A 19,811-nucleotide genomic window follows, 5' to 3' on the forward strand; every position below is an offset into this window, starting at 1 on the left:
AAAAAAAAAAAAAAAAAAAAAAAAAAAAAAAAAAAAGAAATTACCTCTCTGCTTCATGCCTAGCAGCAAGGGCACGTCAAAAGCACAGGGCCCCAGGCAAAGGCGGGCAGGTGGGGCTGATGTTGGGAGGTCTATACAGTCTATACCACAGTTCTTTGATTACTTCTCCCACAAATAACCATGGGGCCCCAGTGATGGCCAGGGGGCCAGAATAGGTCTGAAAACACTCACCCCATCACATCCTCTGTGTCTGTATCAGAGAAAGTCTCCCTCCCCAACCCCTTGGAGGTTCAACTAAGAGGATTACCTCACCCACAGGTACAAGGGGCAGAAGAAGAAGAGAACAGGAGGGCTCAAAAGGAGCTCCCGATCCCCTGCTCCGCGTCTCAAGAGAAGGGGGATGAAGAGAGGTTGATTAATGAGTACAAAAACACAGACGGACTGAAGAAATTCTGGAATTTGAAAGTACAATAGGGCAACTATAGTTAACAAGAATTTGTAGTACATTTCAAAGCAGCTAGAAGAAAAGATGTGGAATGTTCCCAAATAAAGAAATAAGTGTTTGAGGTGATGGTTATTCTAATCGCCCTGATTTGATCATCACATTATATTTATATATAAAAAGTCACATGTACCCCATAAATATGTACAACTATTATGTATCCATTTTAAAAATAAAATAATATTACAACAAGTTTTTAAAAGCTTATTCTAATTGGCCTCACGAAAGTTAGGATGGCTAAACGTCACATTTATAAATCAGATCTAACTGAGCCATTAAGTCAAAGTAACTAAGAAAACACAGAAAAAGATGAAAACTCACCATGGTCCCTGAAAGCTAAGACTTAAGGGCACACTGATGTGCAAAACCCCAATTTCTAAGGCAAATGGAGCTAGACAGATAACAACCTATCTGGGCTTGAACTCGTGATACTTGAAACTTCCCCTCTCCACATCCCAGACTCAGATATCCCGGATGTGTACTAAGCAGATTTCCAGGCATCCATCTGTCTTCCTGACAGATGCTGATTGGTGAGGCAATGGGAATGCTGGTCAGCCCTATTCCTTTCTCAGGAGGAAGAGTATAAGGACAGACATGGAAAGGATGGTAGAGAATATGACAGATTTGGGAGACAAAAACCAAAGAGCAAGGCTATAGATAAGCAGTATGAATATAGTAGAAGAAACATTTTCTAAACTGAAAAAAAAAAAAAATAAAGACCTGTGCATGCGAGTACTCACTGATTATGGGAAAAGTTCATATAAAGAAAAAAACCTACAATTATATGCTTCCTGATAACATTTCTGAAATACAGTGATAAGGGGAAAATATCCATAAGCATCTAGAAAAAAAAAGTTTGGCTACCTAAAAAGGAACCAAAAAAATTGGCTATCTGATTTCTCTGTTATAGCCACAGAATGTCAGATGGCAATGCTATAGGAGGTTTACAAAAAATAAAAACAGGCCAGGCACAGTGGCTCACAATTGTAATCCCAGCACTCTGGGAAGCTAATGCAGAAAAATTGCCTGAGCCTAGGAGTTTGAGACCAGCCTGGGCAACACAGTGAGACCTCGTCTCTATCAAAAATTTAAAAATTGCCCAGGCGTGGTGGCACATGCCTGTAGTCCCAGCTACTTGGGAGGCTGAGTTAGGAAGATCATTGAGCCCAGAAGGTTGAGGCTGCAGTGAGCTGTGTTTGCACCACTGCTGTCCAGCCTAGGAGACAGAGCAAGACCCTGTCTCAAAAACAAAACAAACAAACAAAAAAAACCCCACTAAAATAAAGTGGCCCAAAAGATGTAAAAATAAAAGGAAGTTCAAAAGTACACCAGGCAAATATAAACAAAAACTAAGCAGAGGTCATCACATTATTATCAAAATAGAAGTTGGGCAAAACAATATTCTCTTATACAAAGAAGCTATTTTGTAGGTCATTTTATATGAATTAAATGTACAATCAATAGTGAAGCTATAACTATCAGTCATGCTTATGCTGTGAATATTTCAAGATAGAGAAAGCAAAAACTATCACAAATACCCAGAGAAATGAATAGAAATCAAATATAATGGGAGAAAATTTTTGACAAAATCAAATTAAAACAAAAATATAGATTAAATACCATGCTACAGAGATGGTGTATATCCATTATCATTCTAAAATGATATTATTAGGCCACAAAGAATATCTCAATAAATCTCCAACACAGAAATTAAATAGGCTACATTTTCTAAACATAATGCAATAAAATCCGATGCTACTAGCAAACCTGTAAAAGACTAAGCATTCGACCACTTGGAAATGAGAAAACACTCCCAGATAGCTCTTAGAAGAAAAATAAAGTCCAAACAGCAACTGCAAACTATTTAGAAATTAACAATAAAAGAAACACTATGTGTCACATTCCTGAGATAAGGCCAAACACATACTCATAGAAAAAAATGTATAGCCTTAAATGTCTTTATTATTGAATTAATTTAAAAAAAAATCAATCTTGGCCGGGCGCGGTGGCTCAAGCCTGTAATCCCAGCACTTTGGGAGGCCGAGACGGGCGGATCACAAGGTCAGGAGATCGAGACCATCCTGGCTAACATGGTGAAACTCTGTCTCTACTAAAAAATACAAAAAACTAGCCAGGCGAGGTGGCGGGTGCCTGTAGTCCCAGCTACTTGGGAGGCTGAGGCGAGAGAATGGCGTGAACCCGGGAGGCAGCGGAGCTTGCAGTGAGCTGAGATCCGGCCACTGCACTCCAGCCCAGGCAACACAGTGAGACTCCATTTCAAAAAAAAAAAAAAAAAAAAAAATCAATCTTATGCTACTCTAGAAAATACATAAACAACAAAATAAACAGAATTACGGAAAAGAATTAATGAATATAGAAACAAAAGTAATGAATCAAGAAGCAGAAAGAATAACAGGACCAATAAGTAAATCCAAGAATTGGCTTATATGAGAAGATCAATGAATAAACAAATACCTAGATTGGTCAATAAAGAGAAAGTAAAAATTTACATAGCACCAGGAATGAGAATGGGATGTTATCTCATCTACTTTAGCAGGAAATTTAAATGATAAAAATAATATTGTAAATGACTCTAATAATTTTGAAAAGCTCCATGAAATGTATTATTTTACACAAAATATATGACCAAAATTTAACCAAGAAGCAGCAAAATAAATTTTAAAACTCCAGATGAAACTGAGGACAAAAACATCAAAAATCCCTAAAAATATTCCAGATCTAGATGACTTTCTAAGTGAATAATAAATCTCAAGGAACAGAGATTTCATATCTTATTTAAACTACATCAGGGTAAAAAAGAGAGTGAAATCACCTTGATTCATGTTATGAAATTACAGCCATAATGTCAATACTAGGTAAAGACTGCCCAAAAAGTGAACTGCCAACCAATCTCATGTGTGAATATGAATGCAAAAATCTTTAATAAAATTCTGGAAAATCAAATCCAGAAGGGTATTTTTAAAAGAATGCATCAAGACCAGGAATGATTTATTTTAGTAATGAAAAAGGAGTTCAATATTCAGAAATCTGTTACTATAACTCATCACCTCAATAGTTCAAGGAAAAAAAATCAATAAATGGCCAAAATGTATTTTATGACATTCAACATCCATTCCTGAGAAAAACTCGTAGTGAACTAGAATAAAAAAATACTTTCTCAACATGACAAAAAATAATTATCTCAAACTCTTGTGGTAAAACAACTTCCATTAAAGTCAGAAATAAGACGAGGATAACTATAATCTATTATTAAACATTGTTCTGAAAGTTCTAACAGATTCAAAGAGAAAACTGGAAAAATAAACCAGTTTTAATTTAAGGTAAATGCTAAAATGAAGGAAACAAAATGATTAAGATTTGCAGATTATGTGATTTTTGTATATACAACACCCAAAAGAATTAACTGAGATGATATTAAAATTTAAATAAGAGTTCAATAAGGGGCTAGTGTATACATACACACGCACACACACACTTTTATGTATATATATATCTAACAATTTATCTTAAATGAGAACTATAACCAGAAAGAAAATAGAATGGATAAAGATTCCTTTAAAATAACAAAGTTATTTAAAAATTCCGGAATAAACTTCATAAGAAATTAGTAAGAACTAAATGAAACTAATTACTAAACTTTTCTGATGAATATGTAAGAAGATTTAAATAAATAAAAGACATATCTCATTTCTGAAAAGATTTAAAATTCACTCATGTAAATATTTTTAAGTACCTACTATGTGCCAGATACATTCTAAATCAAAGGATATAGTGGTGAACCAAACATACAAATTTCCCCTACAGAGCTTACATTCTAATATAAAATTATAAATTTATAAATTCTTCACCAAATCAACTTATTCATTTAATGTAATCCCAATCAAAATCCCAAAAGGAATTTTTAAGGTCAATGGGGGGGACTTGACAAAATAATTCTAAAGTTTGTTTGATTTTTGTTTTTGCTTATTTGAGATGGAATCTTGCTCTGTCGCTCAGGCTGGAGTGCAGTGGTGCGATCTCGGCTCACTGCAACCTCCACCTCTGGGGTTCAAACAATTCTCCCGCCTCAGCCTCCCAAGTAGTTGGGATTACAGGCTTGCACCACCATGCCTGGCTAATTTTTGTATTTTTAGTAGAGCCAGGGTTTCACCATGTTGGCCGGGCTGGTCTCAAACTCCTGACCTCAGGTGATTCACCTGCTTTGGCCTCCCAAAATGTTGAAATTACAGGCATGAACCATTGTGCCTGGCCTAAAGTTATTGTAAAGAATAAACTTGTACAAACAGTTGAGAAAAATTGACAAATACATAATTAAGTGTATTTGTTCCATCGGATGATAAAACATGGGAAAGGTATTTCTAAGCATGCAATCAAATGCAGAACACACAAAGGAAAATTACAATGGTTTCCACTACACAGAAACTAAAGAATTCTATAAGACAAAAAAAAAAAAAAAAAAAATGCCATGAACAAAACTAAAAGACAAAGGAGAAACTGGAAAAAAAATGCAATATATTTGACTATAATAGAGAAATAGCTTTACTTTACAAAAATGTAAAAATCTATAAGAAAATAATACACTAATAGGAAAACAGGCAAAAGATGTAAAAAGGCAATTTACTATAAAAAGAAAGTCAGGGCCGGGCACAGTGGCTCACGTCTGTAATGCTAACACTTTGGGAGGCCAAGGTGGGCGGATCACTTGAACCCAGAAGTTCCAAACCAGCCTGGGCAACATGGTGAAACTCTGTCTCCATAAAAAATACAAAAATTAGCCAGGCATGTGGTGCGTGCCTGTGGTCCCAGCTACTTGGCAGGCTGAAGTGGGAGGATCGCTTGAGCCTGGAAGGTTGCAGTGGGCTGAGATTGCACCATTGCACTCTAGCCTGGGCAACAGAGTGAGATTCTGTGAGAAAGAAAGAGAAAAAAGGAAAAGGAAAAAAAAGGAAAAGGAAAGGAAGAAGAAAAGAAAAGGGAAAGGAAAGGAAGGAGAAAAGGAAAGACAGAAAGAGGAAAGAAGGAAGGAAGGAAGGAAGGAAGGAAGGAAGGAAGGAAGGAAGGAAGGAAGGAAAGAAAATTATGTCCAATATGTATGTGAAAATACATAACATATCCAACCTCATCAGTAGTCAAATAAATGCACATCCAACCTCATCAGTAGTCAAATAAATGCACCTTATTAAAACACAAATAAGGTATTATTTGTCACCTACTGAATCAGGAGGATGAAACAAATGGTGATATACACTATGGACCAGGGTAGAGGAAATGGGCACTCTACCGAATTGCTGTTGGGAACGTAAATTGGATCCATTTGGAGACAGGATGTAATCTGCCATTATGCATTAAAATCTTTAAAACATGCATGCATGTACTTCAATTCAGCAATTCTACTAGTAATTTAAGAAAATAATCATAGATATAATCTCAGGTTTATTTACAAGGATATTTATTGCATTGTTGTTCCTAATAGAAAAAGTTTGAAATAACCTAAAAGTCCAACAATGGGAAATTGATTAAATAGCATGTATCCACCAAAAATTATATTATAGAACCATATTTTATGTAATTACATTTGTGTTTGCATAATCTACATATGTTAAGAAAAAAAGGACTGGAAGGATATATGTTCACCAAAATATTAAGAAGAGTAATTTGAGGGCTTTAAGAATACAGTAGAATGATTTCTGTTTCCCTTTCTTGGTTATTTTCACAGTTTTCAGCCATAATCCTGCAATATCTTATTGAGGGGGAGTGTTTTTTGATGCTTGTTTTTTAAACGTTATGGGCAGACCATAACAGCCCAGGAGGGTGGCTTCCTGCATAGCCCTGGCTGGCTCCTCTCAGCCCTCATCTGTGGAGTCAGGTGGGCCTGTCTAGTGGGGCACGGAAACAACACGCTTCAGTGGTCTCCTCCCATCCGCTGAAGTCACCTCCACCTTCTCATTCCTGGCATCAGGGGTAATTCTTCTGTGGATGTTTAATTTGCATCAACATCAGAAGCAGAGCCAGGTACCTCTCTGGCTGCTGCTGAGCTCCCCAAGGCCTGATAACACAATAGGCTGCTTGCTGCATTGCCTGGCAATCAGATGCTTCTTGCTGCTCCTCCCTCTCTTCCCCACCCCACCCTCCCCTCCACCTGTGCTCCTGGCAGCTCCCCAGACACCACATACTCATGGAAGATGTTGGGAAGACTGCGTGGGAGGTGCTGGCCATGAAGTCCGCGATCTGCCGCAGGGCCCAGATGTTGGAGGAGTTGTTCCCCTTCTTCATCTGCTCCTGGATGAGGCCTTCGAGCTCCTCCCTGAAAGACTAAAGCAGGCCCCGAGGTGCTGGTCTTCCCATAGCTTCTCACACAGCGGCCGAACAATGAGCTCTTCCAAATGCCCACCCTTGCCCCTGGGTCAGCTAGGTCAGGGCCATGCTCAGGATCCCTGGCCACAAGGGACACTGAGCAGTTCCACTAGGACCTCAGGAATTGCTGTATGGGAAGCAACAAAGAAATGCTGGGAATGGATCTTGTGTTCCCTTGCCCTCTGGGCAGTAATCCAGATTCCAGATCCTTTCTGTGTCTAAATGAGGGCCAAGACCCCTCCCCACCATCAGACATGGTAGGACTTCACTTTAGTAATGAAGGACATTTTTTAGGCAGAACTGAATGGAGAGAGCCACCATCCCTCTCCATTAGCGATGCCTGTGATTCTTTTGGGCCTCAGTTTCCTCATGTGCTTAATGAAAGGGTAGGAGGCAGAACAGGAGTATTTGATGACCTCTGAGATCGCTTCCACTCCTGATATCCAACTCTAAGCCTGGCTTTTCAGACCATGGGGCCATAAGCAAGGAATCATGCCCACCAGGTGGCAGGAGAAAACACTTAAGAGAAAATGGGGGGCCACTTAGGTGTGTTGGCCAACCTATAAAAGGACAGAAGGGAGCAGACCCTCCTCCAATCCCTATTTCCTGCCTGAGCCCTGAAATCTGGACTGGTGCTAACTCTGCCGCCTCTCCTAACCCCCTTGTCACCCCTCCTAGCCACACGCTGGGGTTTTCCCAGGGGCCCCTCACCCCAGTGCTTTCAGCATCTGCCATATTCCTCCAGGCTCCCCAACACAATATCGCCCAGACCTGGGTCCATTCCCTGGAGCTGCTCTGTGAAGCCTGAGTATGCACCATGGCTCCCAGCCAGGGCCTCACACAGCCCCTGCACAGGCCCTGGCTCTCTGGAGCCCAGAAGGCCAAGACAGAGCAGCTCCCACCTCCTGAGCCCATCCTGGCAAGCAACTAGAGACGCCAACTCTGTCCCTGGGCTTCCCGATCCTTAGGATCATGGGCTGATTCCTGAGGACCCCCAAGCTCTACACAGTCAGATCCCTCTTGCCTCCTCCACACTGATCTCCCTCTGTCTTCAGTGGTCCACAGGGCCCATGCTTCGGCCTTCTCAAAGGCACTACCTGCCTCAAGGAGGAGCTCTGGGTCCACGCCAGGCAGGAATCAACCGGCCCCAAGTAAAGAGGGATGTGAGTGATCCCAACTTGCCTTCCCTTCCCACACCGCATCCCATAGCCCTGCTGAGTCCTCCACTCTCCCCACCTCCTGGGACTTCCAGGCCCTCCTGAGCCCCATCCCATTCATGTCAAAGCTTCATTTGTCCCGACAGAAAGTTCTTACTTTGTGGTGTTCAGTAAAGGGAGCCGCAACCCCTCCTCCTGGTACCCTGCTGGTCTCCAATTTACATGGATTTGTCCGTTCACTGTCATAGCTTTCGGTGAGGAGGGAAGACTGGGAACTGAGGCTCTGAGGCTCCGAAGGGGTACAGGAAACTGAGGGGGACTTCTGTCTCCGTCCCACCTCCCCCGCCCCGCACACAGCCAAACTGCCGCATACAAGCCAGTTTCTGTCATCCACCAGCTACAAGGGAGAGTCAAGGCCCCTGGTGACCAGATCCGTCTTGCTCAGTGGGCTTACATTTCTACTGACCCTGAGCAAGGGGAAGAGGAGTTACTCATCTTTCGCGTGGGTATACGCCCTGAAGAGCCAGCGCCCCCTGCGCCCTCTCCCGTCTGGGTCAGCCCCACTCACAGGACTCTGCAGGATCATGGTTACGCGCTTCTTCTGCTCCATTAGGTTGAAGTCCTGCCGCAGGTCCGCTGCCTGGTTGCGAAGACGCATGTACTCGGGGTCGTCCTCTGAGAAGCGGTCAAAGTAAGGCTGCCCCTGCGGGGGCGGCGGCGAGGCAGCCTCGGGGACCGTCTCTTCGCTCATTTTCCCGGTGGGTTTGCAATTCGCTCCTGGAACCCTACAGAGAAGCGGAGAGGGTATGCAGTTGGTTGGTGCTCCCCATTGGGGTACCCGCTTCCCAGAGAACAGGACTGGGTTCGGCTGGATTCTCAGTGGGGTGCAGCTATTCCTAGGATGGTAGAGGCAGAGCCTGGGGAGGAGGGCAGGACGCCGGCAGCGGCCCCATATATCCATCTATAGGAGCGCTGCTGTGCCATGAGACTAAGTAAAAGCATGGGTTCAGGTATCCACTCCCTTGCCCAACTAGCCAGCGCTTAAATGGGCCCACTTGGCTTGGAGTAGAGAGTTCCCCGAATGCAAACATGACCTGCAGACCTTGTTGAGCATTTCTATGATGCATGCCTATGTAGTGGTAAGCCGCTTACTGGAAATTAGTACTTCATCTAAAATGGAAACCCTCTAATCAGGCCCCTCAAATATTATGGTGGAAATAGCTACTGCATGCTGGGCTTAATGCCTAGGTGATGGGTTGACAGGCGCAGCAAACCACTGTGGCACACATTTACCTATGTATCAAACCTGTACATCCTGCACACGTACCCCAGAACTAAAAAGAAAAAAAAGTTATGGTGGGAAATTCACAAAAGAACATTACTATTAAACAGGGCCTACTGAGACTCCTACTACAAGAGCATGGGAACTACTAAAACGTGGGAAGCACTTCGCCCAATGCTTTTCTTTACAACTTAAACTTCGCTCTGGCCCCTGGAAAGGAATTTATTGGTGAATCTGTTTCTGTGAAACTTGTCTTAATGCAGAATCAGATTCTCATTTCAAGTTTAAAAAGAGGTATGCAACTTTATTAATGGAAAATTATTTTCTCTTTAATCCCACTCAACTCATGTTGAGAAACAACTAAGGTTTGCAGGGTGCCATGCTGCCCGGCTGCCAGATCCCCACATGCTGTGTGTAAACCTACTCCCTGGAGCATGGACCATGACAGCCTCTGGAGAGTCAAGCTGGGGGAAAGCTGTGGATTTTTTTCTAATCAAGCATGGTTTTTAAAATGTGTGAATGATGAATGAAGAAATGTTTTCTGTTGCTATCTTGGAGCCCTTCTGAAGAGTAAGCCTGCAGTTCCGGGCTTCACTTCCCGTCTGTGGGAATTTGGTCAAGCTCATCTCCCTTCCTGTGTCAGCACTGCAAGGCCTTTAAGTCAGTGCTCTGCCCCTTCAACACACAGGGTGGCCTTATAGAGCGTTGGCCTTCTCCCTGCTGGCTGATTCTCTTCTCAGCAGAAGGCAGCATGTACTTTGGCTGAACAATAATTAGCTTCTTAACATACATGTGAAGATACAAATAAAGAGCATTACAAGGGACCAGGACACCTGGGTTCTCATCCATAACCTGCCACTCCCTTGCTTTACCTCCATGGACTCCCATTCCATGAGGAGATGGAGTGCTCTCTTGTTCTTTGGGAGAAGGCTCCTGGCCTCTCAGCTCCTGATCTGCCCTTTGCCTGTGGCTGGCCAGTCCTGACTCCCTCCAGCCTTGCTCCAGCAGTCCTATTGGCCCCAGCCTACCCTTGATTCTGGTCAGAAACTCATTACAAAGGAGGCTTTGCTGATGTCCAGTAAAGCATATTCTTGTTGTCCCTGAGCTGCCTGTAACCTCTTCTTCCACATTCTATCAGAACTCCACCCTCTACCTTTGCAATCTCTCTGGGTGGGGTGAGGGGAGAATGATGCCATAGATAAGCTTGGAGGACAGTGGGAGGCCATTCCATCAGCCCAGAATACACAGATGGTTTCCTGTTGTTCTTGTTTGCATTCTTCCTTTAGGGAAAAGGCAAACAGTTCATTCAAGGGAAGGCACATGGACAGAGTTCCTCAAGGATCAGCTGATGGCCTGAGCCCTCAGCCTAGAGCAGTGGTTCTCAACCTAGGGTGCACAATAGCATCACCTGGGGAACTTTAAAAACTATTGATACCAGATATTCTAATATAATTAGTCTGAGGTATGACCTGGACATCAGGATTTTCAGAAGCTCCCTAATCCCTAATGAGCAGCCAGGGTTGAAATAGCTACAGTTTAGATGTTAATGGTTGCAACAATGTAATGGAAGGTGTCCATTCCAGGTGTTGGCCATTTCTAGCCAGTCTGACGTAAGATGGCCCAAAACCTCACATGTCTGACTGCCACACCACAGGCCACTTCCCATAGCTGTCTTGGCCCCTCCTCTCATTCAAACCACTACCTCCCATCATACACTTGACCTGGAACATGGTACATTAAGTTTGGCCTAAAGCTGCCTCCTTACATATTTTAAGTGTAGCCTAAGGGCTTTTCCACTTACAATAAACTGACGTGTAATAGACTGTAACCTACTCTTATGACAAGTAGTTGAGTCTCAGCCAACCACAGCAGCTGAGTTTCCACCAATCACAGGTAGCCAACTATTCAAACACTGTTCCAATAAAGCAAACACAGAGCCGTAACCAATCCAGCCATGTCTGAACCAATCCAGCCGTGTCTGTATCTCACTTCCATTTTCTGTAGGTCACTTTCCTTTTTCTGTCCATAAATGTATCCAATCATGTGGCACTCTCAGAGTCACTCAGAAACCATTCTGGTTCTGAGGGCTCCCCAGTTCCTGAATCATGCTTTGCTCAAACTCTGTTAAGTTTAATTTGCCTAAAATTTTTCTTTTAACAAGCAGTGGGAGTGCTCCAAATGCCACCATGGCCCGCTTCTGCAAAGCTGCCAAACCAGGACCTATGATCTTAATCATTCCACTAGTTAGTCATCTTCTTATGAAAGCCCTTACCTGATCTCCCCCAACCAGCACCACACTTACCAGCAGTGTTGACAAAATATTTAGTAATAGGAGATGGAGATGAAGGGTTGGAGGTAGGGGAAGGGGTCTGCTGGGAGTGGCAGCCAAAAAAAAAAGATGCTGTAAAGAAAGATTTTGGAACAGATTTGGCAGGCTGGTAGAAGAGTTGTGGTCATACTTAGCATCATTTAAATCCAGACCCTTTCCTTTCATCTGAATGGAAAAAGAGTGATTCAGTCAGGGATGTTGCTGGTCGACTGAGCTCTAGACTAGAAGTCCAGGGACCCACAGTCTTGCCCCTATGGGTCACTCAGTAGCTGCATGGGCTGGGGCAAGTCATTGCCTCTCTCTGGGTCTCACCTTGCCCAGCTCTAAATGAGAAAATGAACCGAATGACCTCTGGGGTCCCTTCCAGCTCTGACACTATGATTTATCTGAGTTGGAGACAGATACATTCATGCAATAAAGGCAGAAGGATGGAGGATCTGGGTTTCCTGGAGCAAGAGACCTTCCTGCTTTCCCCCAGAGCCTCTCCCACAAGTTAGATGCCAAAAGAGAAACATCTGCAAAGAACACACATTGGCTTTGTGGATTCCAGTCAATCCCATGTGCATGGGGTTAGTTAAGAATATTTCACCTCTATCATGCTCACACCCAACCTCATCCCTGGACCTTAAAGATAAGAAGAGATGACAAAGTCAAACATAATGGGACTGCATCGGAGCCACACAGACATGTGGCCCCCACCCAGATTCTTCTGGGCAGGCAGCACTGCAGAACAAAACTCTTCCAGAGACATCACTTCATCGAACCCCATTCCTTCTCTGTTTAGTGACTCATCATAGTAAATTAATTCTCTCTGGCGCTTTCAAAGCCCTGAACCTTTGATGTTATTTTCAAAACAGCAACAAGCAACTCCCCTTCCCCAGCGAGTACACTGGATGTGAGCATAGGCATGTGAGCCCCCTGTGCTCCCTAGGACTCCAGGCTCCAAGCCAACTGAACTCTCAGCTTCTCTGGGACTGGGATCATTTTGGCCAGCACAGCCTTATACTGAGCCTTCCTGGCATAAACCCTTTTTCATCCAGGCAAGAAAAGGTTGACCATCGCCCCTTCCCCATGGAGTGGTTCCATTTCCCAGCAACTGGTCTGTGAAGGCTATGAAGTAGCTCTGCCCTCCCTGAAGTGCAAAGAACCAAGAAGCTCTGGGCCTGATGGACAGGAGCTCACACCACTATGCCCCAGGGCCTGCCTTCCCTTCTTAGAGCCCAGCCCCAGAGGGTTGCTCCAGGGGTACTCCGATGGGGGTGGTATAGGACATGGAAGCCCTGACTCCATCACCATCACAACAGGGGCCTGGGTCAAGCCTTTGGCTTTGTGAATCAGAGGCATCCTCTTGTGCTCCTTCCTTCTGTCTCCAAAAAGGTATGTGCAGAATGGCTTAGCAATTAAAAGCACAGACTCTGGAACAAGACCATCTGGGTTCAAATCTCAGCTGTGCCACTTATTATCTGTGTAATCTTGAGCTAGTTACTTAACTGCTCTGTGCCTCCATTTCCCCACATATAAAATGGGGACTGTAGTAAATTAACTACCTTGAGACGTACTTGTGAGGATTAGTGAAGTTAATGTATGTAGAGTATTTAAAACAGGGCTTGATACATATAGCAAGTGCTATTAACTATTTACTCTTATTATGTGTGATTTCAGGGCTTAAGTCATCTTAGCATTAGGAATTCAAGTAATGAGAGGCTTGTGATTCAATTATAAACAGGTGCACACTAAATGACTGCAATTATGTGTTTTAGTCTAAAAAACTAATTCAATCTTGAGCTATATTGACAAAAAGAAGAACATTCAGAAAAAGACTGAGAATGTCCAGTTTCCCAATCAGATAGTGGGAACAGGTCAACCTTGGTATCACAAAAAAGAAGCTAAGCAGGATGCTGGAGATCAGAGACCAGTGTGTGATGAGCCAGGTGTGATATAAGAAAGACTGTATCTGGTCTTTGTCCCTGGTTCCTGACACAGAGTTTCAAAAACCTTTGGAATTCCTAAAATGCCCAAAAGACAGTAGGAATGTCTTTTGTTATTCATCACGAGCGCCTTTCAACTGAACCTGAGTTTATACTAACAAGGTGACGTATAATAGGCCCTTAGTTTCAAGGAAGTGTCTAGCCACCTCAGAAAATCCAAGCACATGATTAGAAGCCTGTAGCATCAGCTCCACCCCCACTGCCCCCCCACCCCACCGCTTCCAAAGCAGTGAGAGGGGCTAGAGATCGAGTCCAGACAAGTGGCAAATGATTTAACCACTCATGCCTCTGTAACAAGTGCCCCTTGATTTTTTAAAAAAACTCTGGACTCCAAGGTGTTGGGGAACTTCCCGGTTGGTGAACACATTGATGTGCTGGGCAAGTGGTGTGCCTGGATTCCACAGGAGAGAGCACAGCAGCTCTGTGCGCCTCACCTTACACCCTGACCTATGGATGCATCTCTTCCATGTGGGTGTTCCAGAGTTGGACCCTTTGAAATATGATTGCAAGTACCATGCTTTCGGTGAGTTCTGTGACTCATTCTAATGAATTATTCAACCTGAAGAGGGGTCACAGGAACTCCTAAATTTATAGCCAAGTCAGTTGGAAGTGTGGGTGACCTGGGGACCCCACTTGTGGCTGGTGCCTGAGGTGGGGATGGTCCTATTCGTGACCTTGTCCTTTATCTTGTAGTAGTTAGCTTGTGTGCCCTTCAACTCGGGGTAGTGCATGCCAGAATTGAATTGAATTGTAGGACAGCCAGCTGATGACAGGGAATTGGTGACATATTACCAAGCAACTTTTATTCATGATGTATTTTCGCCCCCAGGACCAATCTATGAGGTCGATATTATTGTACCAGTTTTACTTAAACAAAATAAAGATAGGCCAGGCACAGTGGCTCATGTCTGTAATCCCAGCATTTTGGGAGGCTGAGGCGGGTGGATCACCTGAGGTCAGGAGTGTGAGACCAGCCTGGCCAACATGGTGAAACCCCGTCTCCATTAAAAATACAAAAATTAGCCGGGCATGGTGGCATGCATCTGTAGTCCCAGCTACTCAGGAGGCTGAGGCAGGAGAACCTGGGAGGCAGAGGTTGCAATGAGCTGAGATCACACCACTGCACTCCAGCCTAGGTGAAAGAGGGAGACCCTGTCTCAAAAAAAAAAACAGATAAAGATAAAGACACTGAATCACAAAGAGATGAACAAACTTGCTCAAGGTCACACAGATAACAGTGGAGTCAGGATTTCAACCAGGTTTGTCTCTAGCCCCCACATCCTGCACTTCCCCACTCCATCATTCTGCCCCAGAACATCTGCTGGGCTGCCATGTGGAAGAAGGATTAGGCTGGTTCTCTAGAACCTCAGAGGCCAGAACTGGGAAACCAGGTGGTTTTTACAGACAGGCAGATTGCAGCTGAGGGCACAGGGGAGAACATCCTAAGGACAGGAGCTGCTCAGTAATGGGAAGGTGGAACAGGCTGTCTTGTCAGGTGGGGAGCTGTCTCTGCTGGGAGTCAGAGTGAGCACAGGATGCTGTAAAGGGGCTTCTGTCCTTGCTGAGTCACAGGCAGGGGGAGGACTAGTGACTTCTAAGGTCCTTCAGGTTCTGTGGTAGGTCTTGAGTCAGCAGGATAAGGGGAGTTCATGGCAATGACCTGAGTGTCTGGAAGCTCATCCTCATGCGAAGGGCCTTGTCTGCACCTCATGTGATGGGCCCAACCAAAAAGTGTGTGTCACCCCCATCACCGCCAGAAACTGCTGCTTACTTACCGGGAGGCTGGCCCAGCCCTGTCCAAGTCTCCTTCCGTTCAGTGCTCAGTCTGTACCCCCCAGCTCCACTCTCAAGGGTGCCGGCCACATCTACACAACCTCAAACATCCAGGTGGAAACTGCAAAACACAAACACGACAAGTGTCAGGGCCTTGCCTGCACCACCATGACTCTTCACCTGATTTATAAGAGCTTCTGGGAAATTCCTTAAAATGAACTTGAAATGAATTTTTATTTTAAAAGCAAATTATGCCTTTAAAAAGGTAAAGAGGCCGGGTGCAGTAGCTCATGTCTGTAATCCCAGCACTTTGGGAGGCCGAGGTGGGGGGATCATGAGGTCAAGAGATGGGGACCATCCTGGCCAACATGGTGAAACCCCGTTCTACCAAAAATACAAAAATTAGCCGGGCATGGTGGTGGGTGCCTATACTCCCAGCTACTCAGGAGGCTGAGGCAGGAGAATTGCTTGAACCCGGGAGGTGGAGGTTGCAGTGAGCCGAGATCGCGCCACTGCACTCCAGCCTGGGGGACAGAGTGAGACTCTGTCTCAAAAAAAAGGTAAAGAAAGCTGCATTATCTTTACAATTGGGATAAAAATTCCTTTTAAAGAGAAGAATTGGATAATCTCTTTGCTGAGTCCTGGCTGGCAAGACCTCCAGGGAAAGCAGTTGCCCTGGCCTAGTGGAGGGTGCAGAATGTGGAACTCCTGCACGAGCCCAGACGGGGTTGCTAGTTGCTGAGCTGGGAGGATCTCCATTCCTGAGACCCCCAAAACACTTCACTAACAGCTGCTAAACTCACAGATGCTAATGTGAGTGATGTTTGGATGCAGCCCAAGACGCAGAAGCAGCCTGAAGAATACTGCATCCCAGGAAAATGGGAGAGTTTTAGATTTGCACAGGCTGTCCATGGGTGAATTCAAGGCCATTTCACCTAGAGTTCCAGGGGAAGAAAGGCCCCAGCGAATACCTGGATAATAGATCCTAAAGTACTACTAAGGAGGAGTATAAAGTTGTTAATACCTTACAAACTAGGGTGAGTTACTAGTCCAAAACTCCTAGGAATCAAGGTCTTCAAAGCATTAATTGTCAAAATGTTTAAAAATAAAGACAAGCGATGACAAGTGATCATTTTCCATTTTCACTTGGACATCCTGTTGTTCTGACCCAGAGCTGCTGGGGGCTGTCTCATCCAGGGCTGGCAGCATCCCTGACCACCCCCACCCTACCGCCGCCTGCCCATGGCTCTGGCTCACTGGCAGTTCAGGTCCATCCCTGACCCAGTGCTGTCCAGAGTGGAGCCATTCGGAGAGACTCGTCCCACCAAAGAGGGACAAGGAAAACTCATCTTGGTAGGTACAATGTGCCTGTGGGAATCCAGGACACCTGCATACCCACTAATGCTCAGCCTCCTCCTCAATCCAGCCAGGGGGCCTGGGGCTCAGTGTTTCAGTGCCTGGATGGTCCCTGAGCCCAGTCCTGATGCTCACGATTCTACTTAGGAACTTGTAAGTTGCTTCTAAGAGCGAGACTCTGCGCGCTGCACATCCAGTGCCGACTGAGGTCTTTCTCTCAGAGGTTCTATTTTTAACTAGAACAGGGTCCCAGCCACCACTTGATGCTGCCTTTCTCCAGTGGTGGGGTTTGCTGATGTATCTCCACTGCCCTCCTTAAGGACCAATCTTGCAGCCTTAAGCACCAGCTTCCTCCCCTTCCCCAGAAGGTCTGAGGCTGCCTGCCCTGTGGCCATAACCTGCTAAGATTTGAATTTTCAGAATCTCAGCTATTTTTTGTGTTTACTAATAGAATTAATCCTTTGCCCCCAGAAGTAGCCTGCACCATTCTTGTAAGAAAGCAAACATTTATCCCCAATGTAAATATACAGTGAACAAAATAATTCCCACCCCAACCCCCACTGCTGCTGAAATTCCCCATCAGAGCACATTCCTTGGGTTATGGTGTTATGCCCTGATTAAAACGAAAATAGTCCTGAGAGGTATTTGAGGCAAGTGTATTATCTAGAAACCATTGTCCTGTGGCAATGAAACTGTCAAACCTCTGATCGTGGAGTTGGGCTGAGCAGGCAGGACAGGCACCAGATCAGCAAGCTTTAATGAGAGAAGGAAGAGAAAGAGGCCTAATGCCAGGGCTGCTCTAGTGAGGCCCCAGCTGCTGTCCTGGGGGAGTTTAGATAATCCTGGCCAGACAGAACCCTCTGAGCCTGCTGAAGCTGCTGTACCAAGCACAGCATCACCCCTTGTGCAGCCTTCAGCTTCCCAGCACATGCTTTGAGAACCTAGCTCTCTCCAGCTTCCAGCCCCCACATCCCTCAGGCAGAGCGGAGATGCAAGGGACAGTGTGAGCCACGGTGCCCCATGTAGTGAAAACAGATGCCTGACATCCCCTGGTGGTTCAGAGAGCACCAGAGGCACAGCGCCCTCAGAGCCACCGGCCCCTTGCTTTTGGTGCGCAGTCAAGCTGGGCTGTGAGGCAGCAGGAGTTAGGGCAGTGCATTCTAGTCCTTGTTGGCTGCTCTGGACTGTGAGCCTGGACATTAAAACACTCAGGGAACTTTGCCTACTCCTGTGTCCTGCAGCCTCTTTAAAAGTCAACCTGCAAACGGACCATCATTCCTGCCCACCCCACACCACAGCCTCCCCAGCCCCTCCTCTCTGCCCCCTACCAACCAGGCATCCCACCATGGGATCCCACCTTGACTCCCTCAATTTGCCCTGCACATTTAATTGGTCACTAAGGTCTCTGGTTTTATGTCCTAAATATCTCTCCACCCGCAGTGCCAAGCCCTGAATCATGCCTCCATCTCTCCATCCTTTAATGATCTCTGGTCCACAGTCCTTCCTGGCCCATGCCTGACACTGCCCTGCTAAAAATCCATCTCTGTCACCAGGGGCAGTGTTCCTAAACTTTTTCTTTTTTTCTTTAAAGCCCTGCTTTTCCAACGAAAACCTAATCAAATTTAGCCTTTATTACCAAAATGGCAGGTATACTTTTCACATTTTCCAAATATAAAATGTTAAATCTGAACGGGCTTTGTCAAACCAAATGCACACCCCACGTTAACAATCCAAGCCCATTGATGCCCAGCTGGGAGCTGTGCATTTTTCCCTCTGCCCGGCCCCTTCTCCTTGAGGACAGCGACCCTGTAGAATGAGGCTGAGACTCACGTGACACCTCTACTCCCAGCCCCCTGACCTCTCTGCATTTGCCTCGCTCTCCAGGGGCTATTCCCAGGACCCAAGAGGCACAAAGCAGATTCTTGGTTGGGGCTGGAGTCTGCCAGGAACACCCTCCTCTCTTCACCTCCTCCCTGCAGCTCAGGTGTCCTCTCCTCTGGAAGCCTGCCCCCTACACCCCCGCCCTGGGCTCTCACATCACTGTTACTTGCCTCTTCCATTCCACTTGCAGCTCGGCAGCAACAATCTATTACCGTGAGCTCCTGGCAGGCGGCCTGTCTCTCTGCATTTCTCTATCCTCCCTGTTGCAACAGAGCCTGGTGCCAGTTACGTGCTGAACAAATGTTAGTTGAAGGTAAATTGGGAAGAGCTGGGCCTGCTTAACAAAGCAGCCCTGTCCAGCCCTGAGGTCCCAGCGGCAAGTGAGGCCTGAGGGGAGCTCATGATAGTGTGAGGAGACAGACCCTGAAGGCTAAGGTGGTGAGTGTTCATAGAGGAGTGCATGGCAGGTGCCTCAATGCCCAAATCACCTCTTGTCTTGGTATATAACCCAGTGGCTGGTCCCTCAGCCACCCTTCTTGCCTAACTTGAGGCAGAACCCAGTAACAGATTGCAACTCTTATATTAACAAATCTGACATTAATTATGGGGAGACAGAGAAGAAGGTAATATTACATACCACACAACACACACAGCAACCCCCTTGGCTCTCCCATGTTCAGCCCTGCCCTCTTCTCTCTCTCTCTCTCACTTCCTCCCTTGAGCATCCCCTCAACTCTCTTGCCTGGGACCCTCCTCTCTGCACAGAGGAGGCCAGGAGCTCCCCCTCAGCCCGGCCAGCTCACTTCCTCACACCTCTGCAGCCCCTCAGCAGGGTCCCTGCTGGGATTCGCCCTGGTAAGATGGCAGCTGGAGACTACACATCACGAGACACGCTTCCTGTCACCAAGCATCTTCTTCCCTGTCCCACTGAAGACCAAGTACATGTAACCACTAGAGTATGAAATCGCATTTCTATGGATCGTTCCTTGTGGCTATAAGAGAAACAAAGGTCTATAAGGGGAGTAACAGATGCCCGAGTTGTCTGACTTTTTGTTAAAATCAACTTAAGCTTCATGTGCCCTGAGCAGAGGCAGGCGCCATCTCCTGCCACTTCAGTGGGGGAGTCTCCAGACAGGAACAGACAGTCTGTGTGGCTCAGCACCCAGAG

The 19,811-nt window shown here is 45.5% G+C and overlaps 1 protein-coding gene across 2 annotated transcripts in view; it reads right to left on the minus strand.

The window, feature by feature from the left end:
• The window catches only part of ADD2 (adducin 2), a 107,158-nt gene that overhangs the window by 38,138 nt on the left and 49,209 nt on the right, over window positions 1-19,811 (minus strand). The window contains exons 2-4 of one of the 2 annotated variants that reach the window (XM_031934171.1): window positions 15,409-15,527; window positions 8,603-8,819; window positions 6,697-6,835 (exon numbers count right to left, since the gene is read on the minus strand). In XM_031934171.1, coding sequence (XP_031790031.1) covers window positions 6,697-6,835; window positions 8,603-8,785 — 322 coding nt within the window. In that variant the 5' untranslated portion in view covers window positions 8,786-8,819; window positions 15,409-15,527. The remainder of the gene's footprint in view (window positions 1-6,696; window positions 6,836-8,602; window positions 8,820-15,408; window positions 15,528-19,811) is intronic. The other variant, XM_023224042.2, reaches the window with a different exon arrangement.

This window comes from Piliocolobus tephrosceles, chromosome 15 (genome assembly GCF_002776525.5).
Source record: "Piliocolobus tephrosceles isolate RC106 chromosome 15, ASM277652v3, whole genome shotgun sequence".
NCBI lineage: Eukaryota > Metazoa > Chordata > Mammalia > Primates > Cercopithecidae > Piliocolobus > Piliocolobus tephrosceles.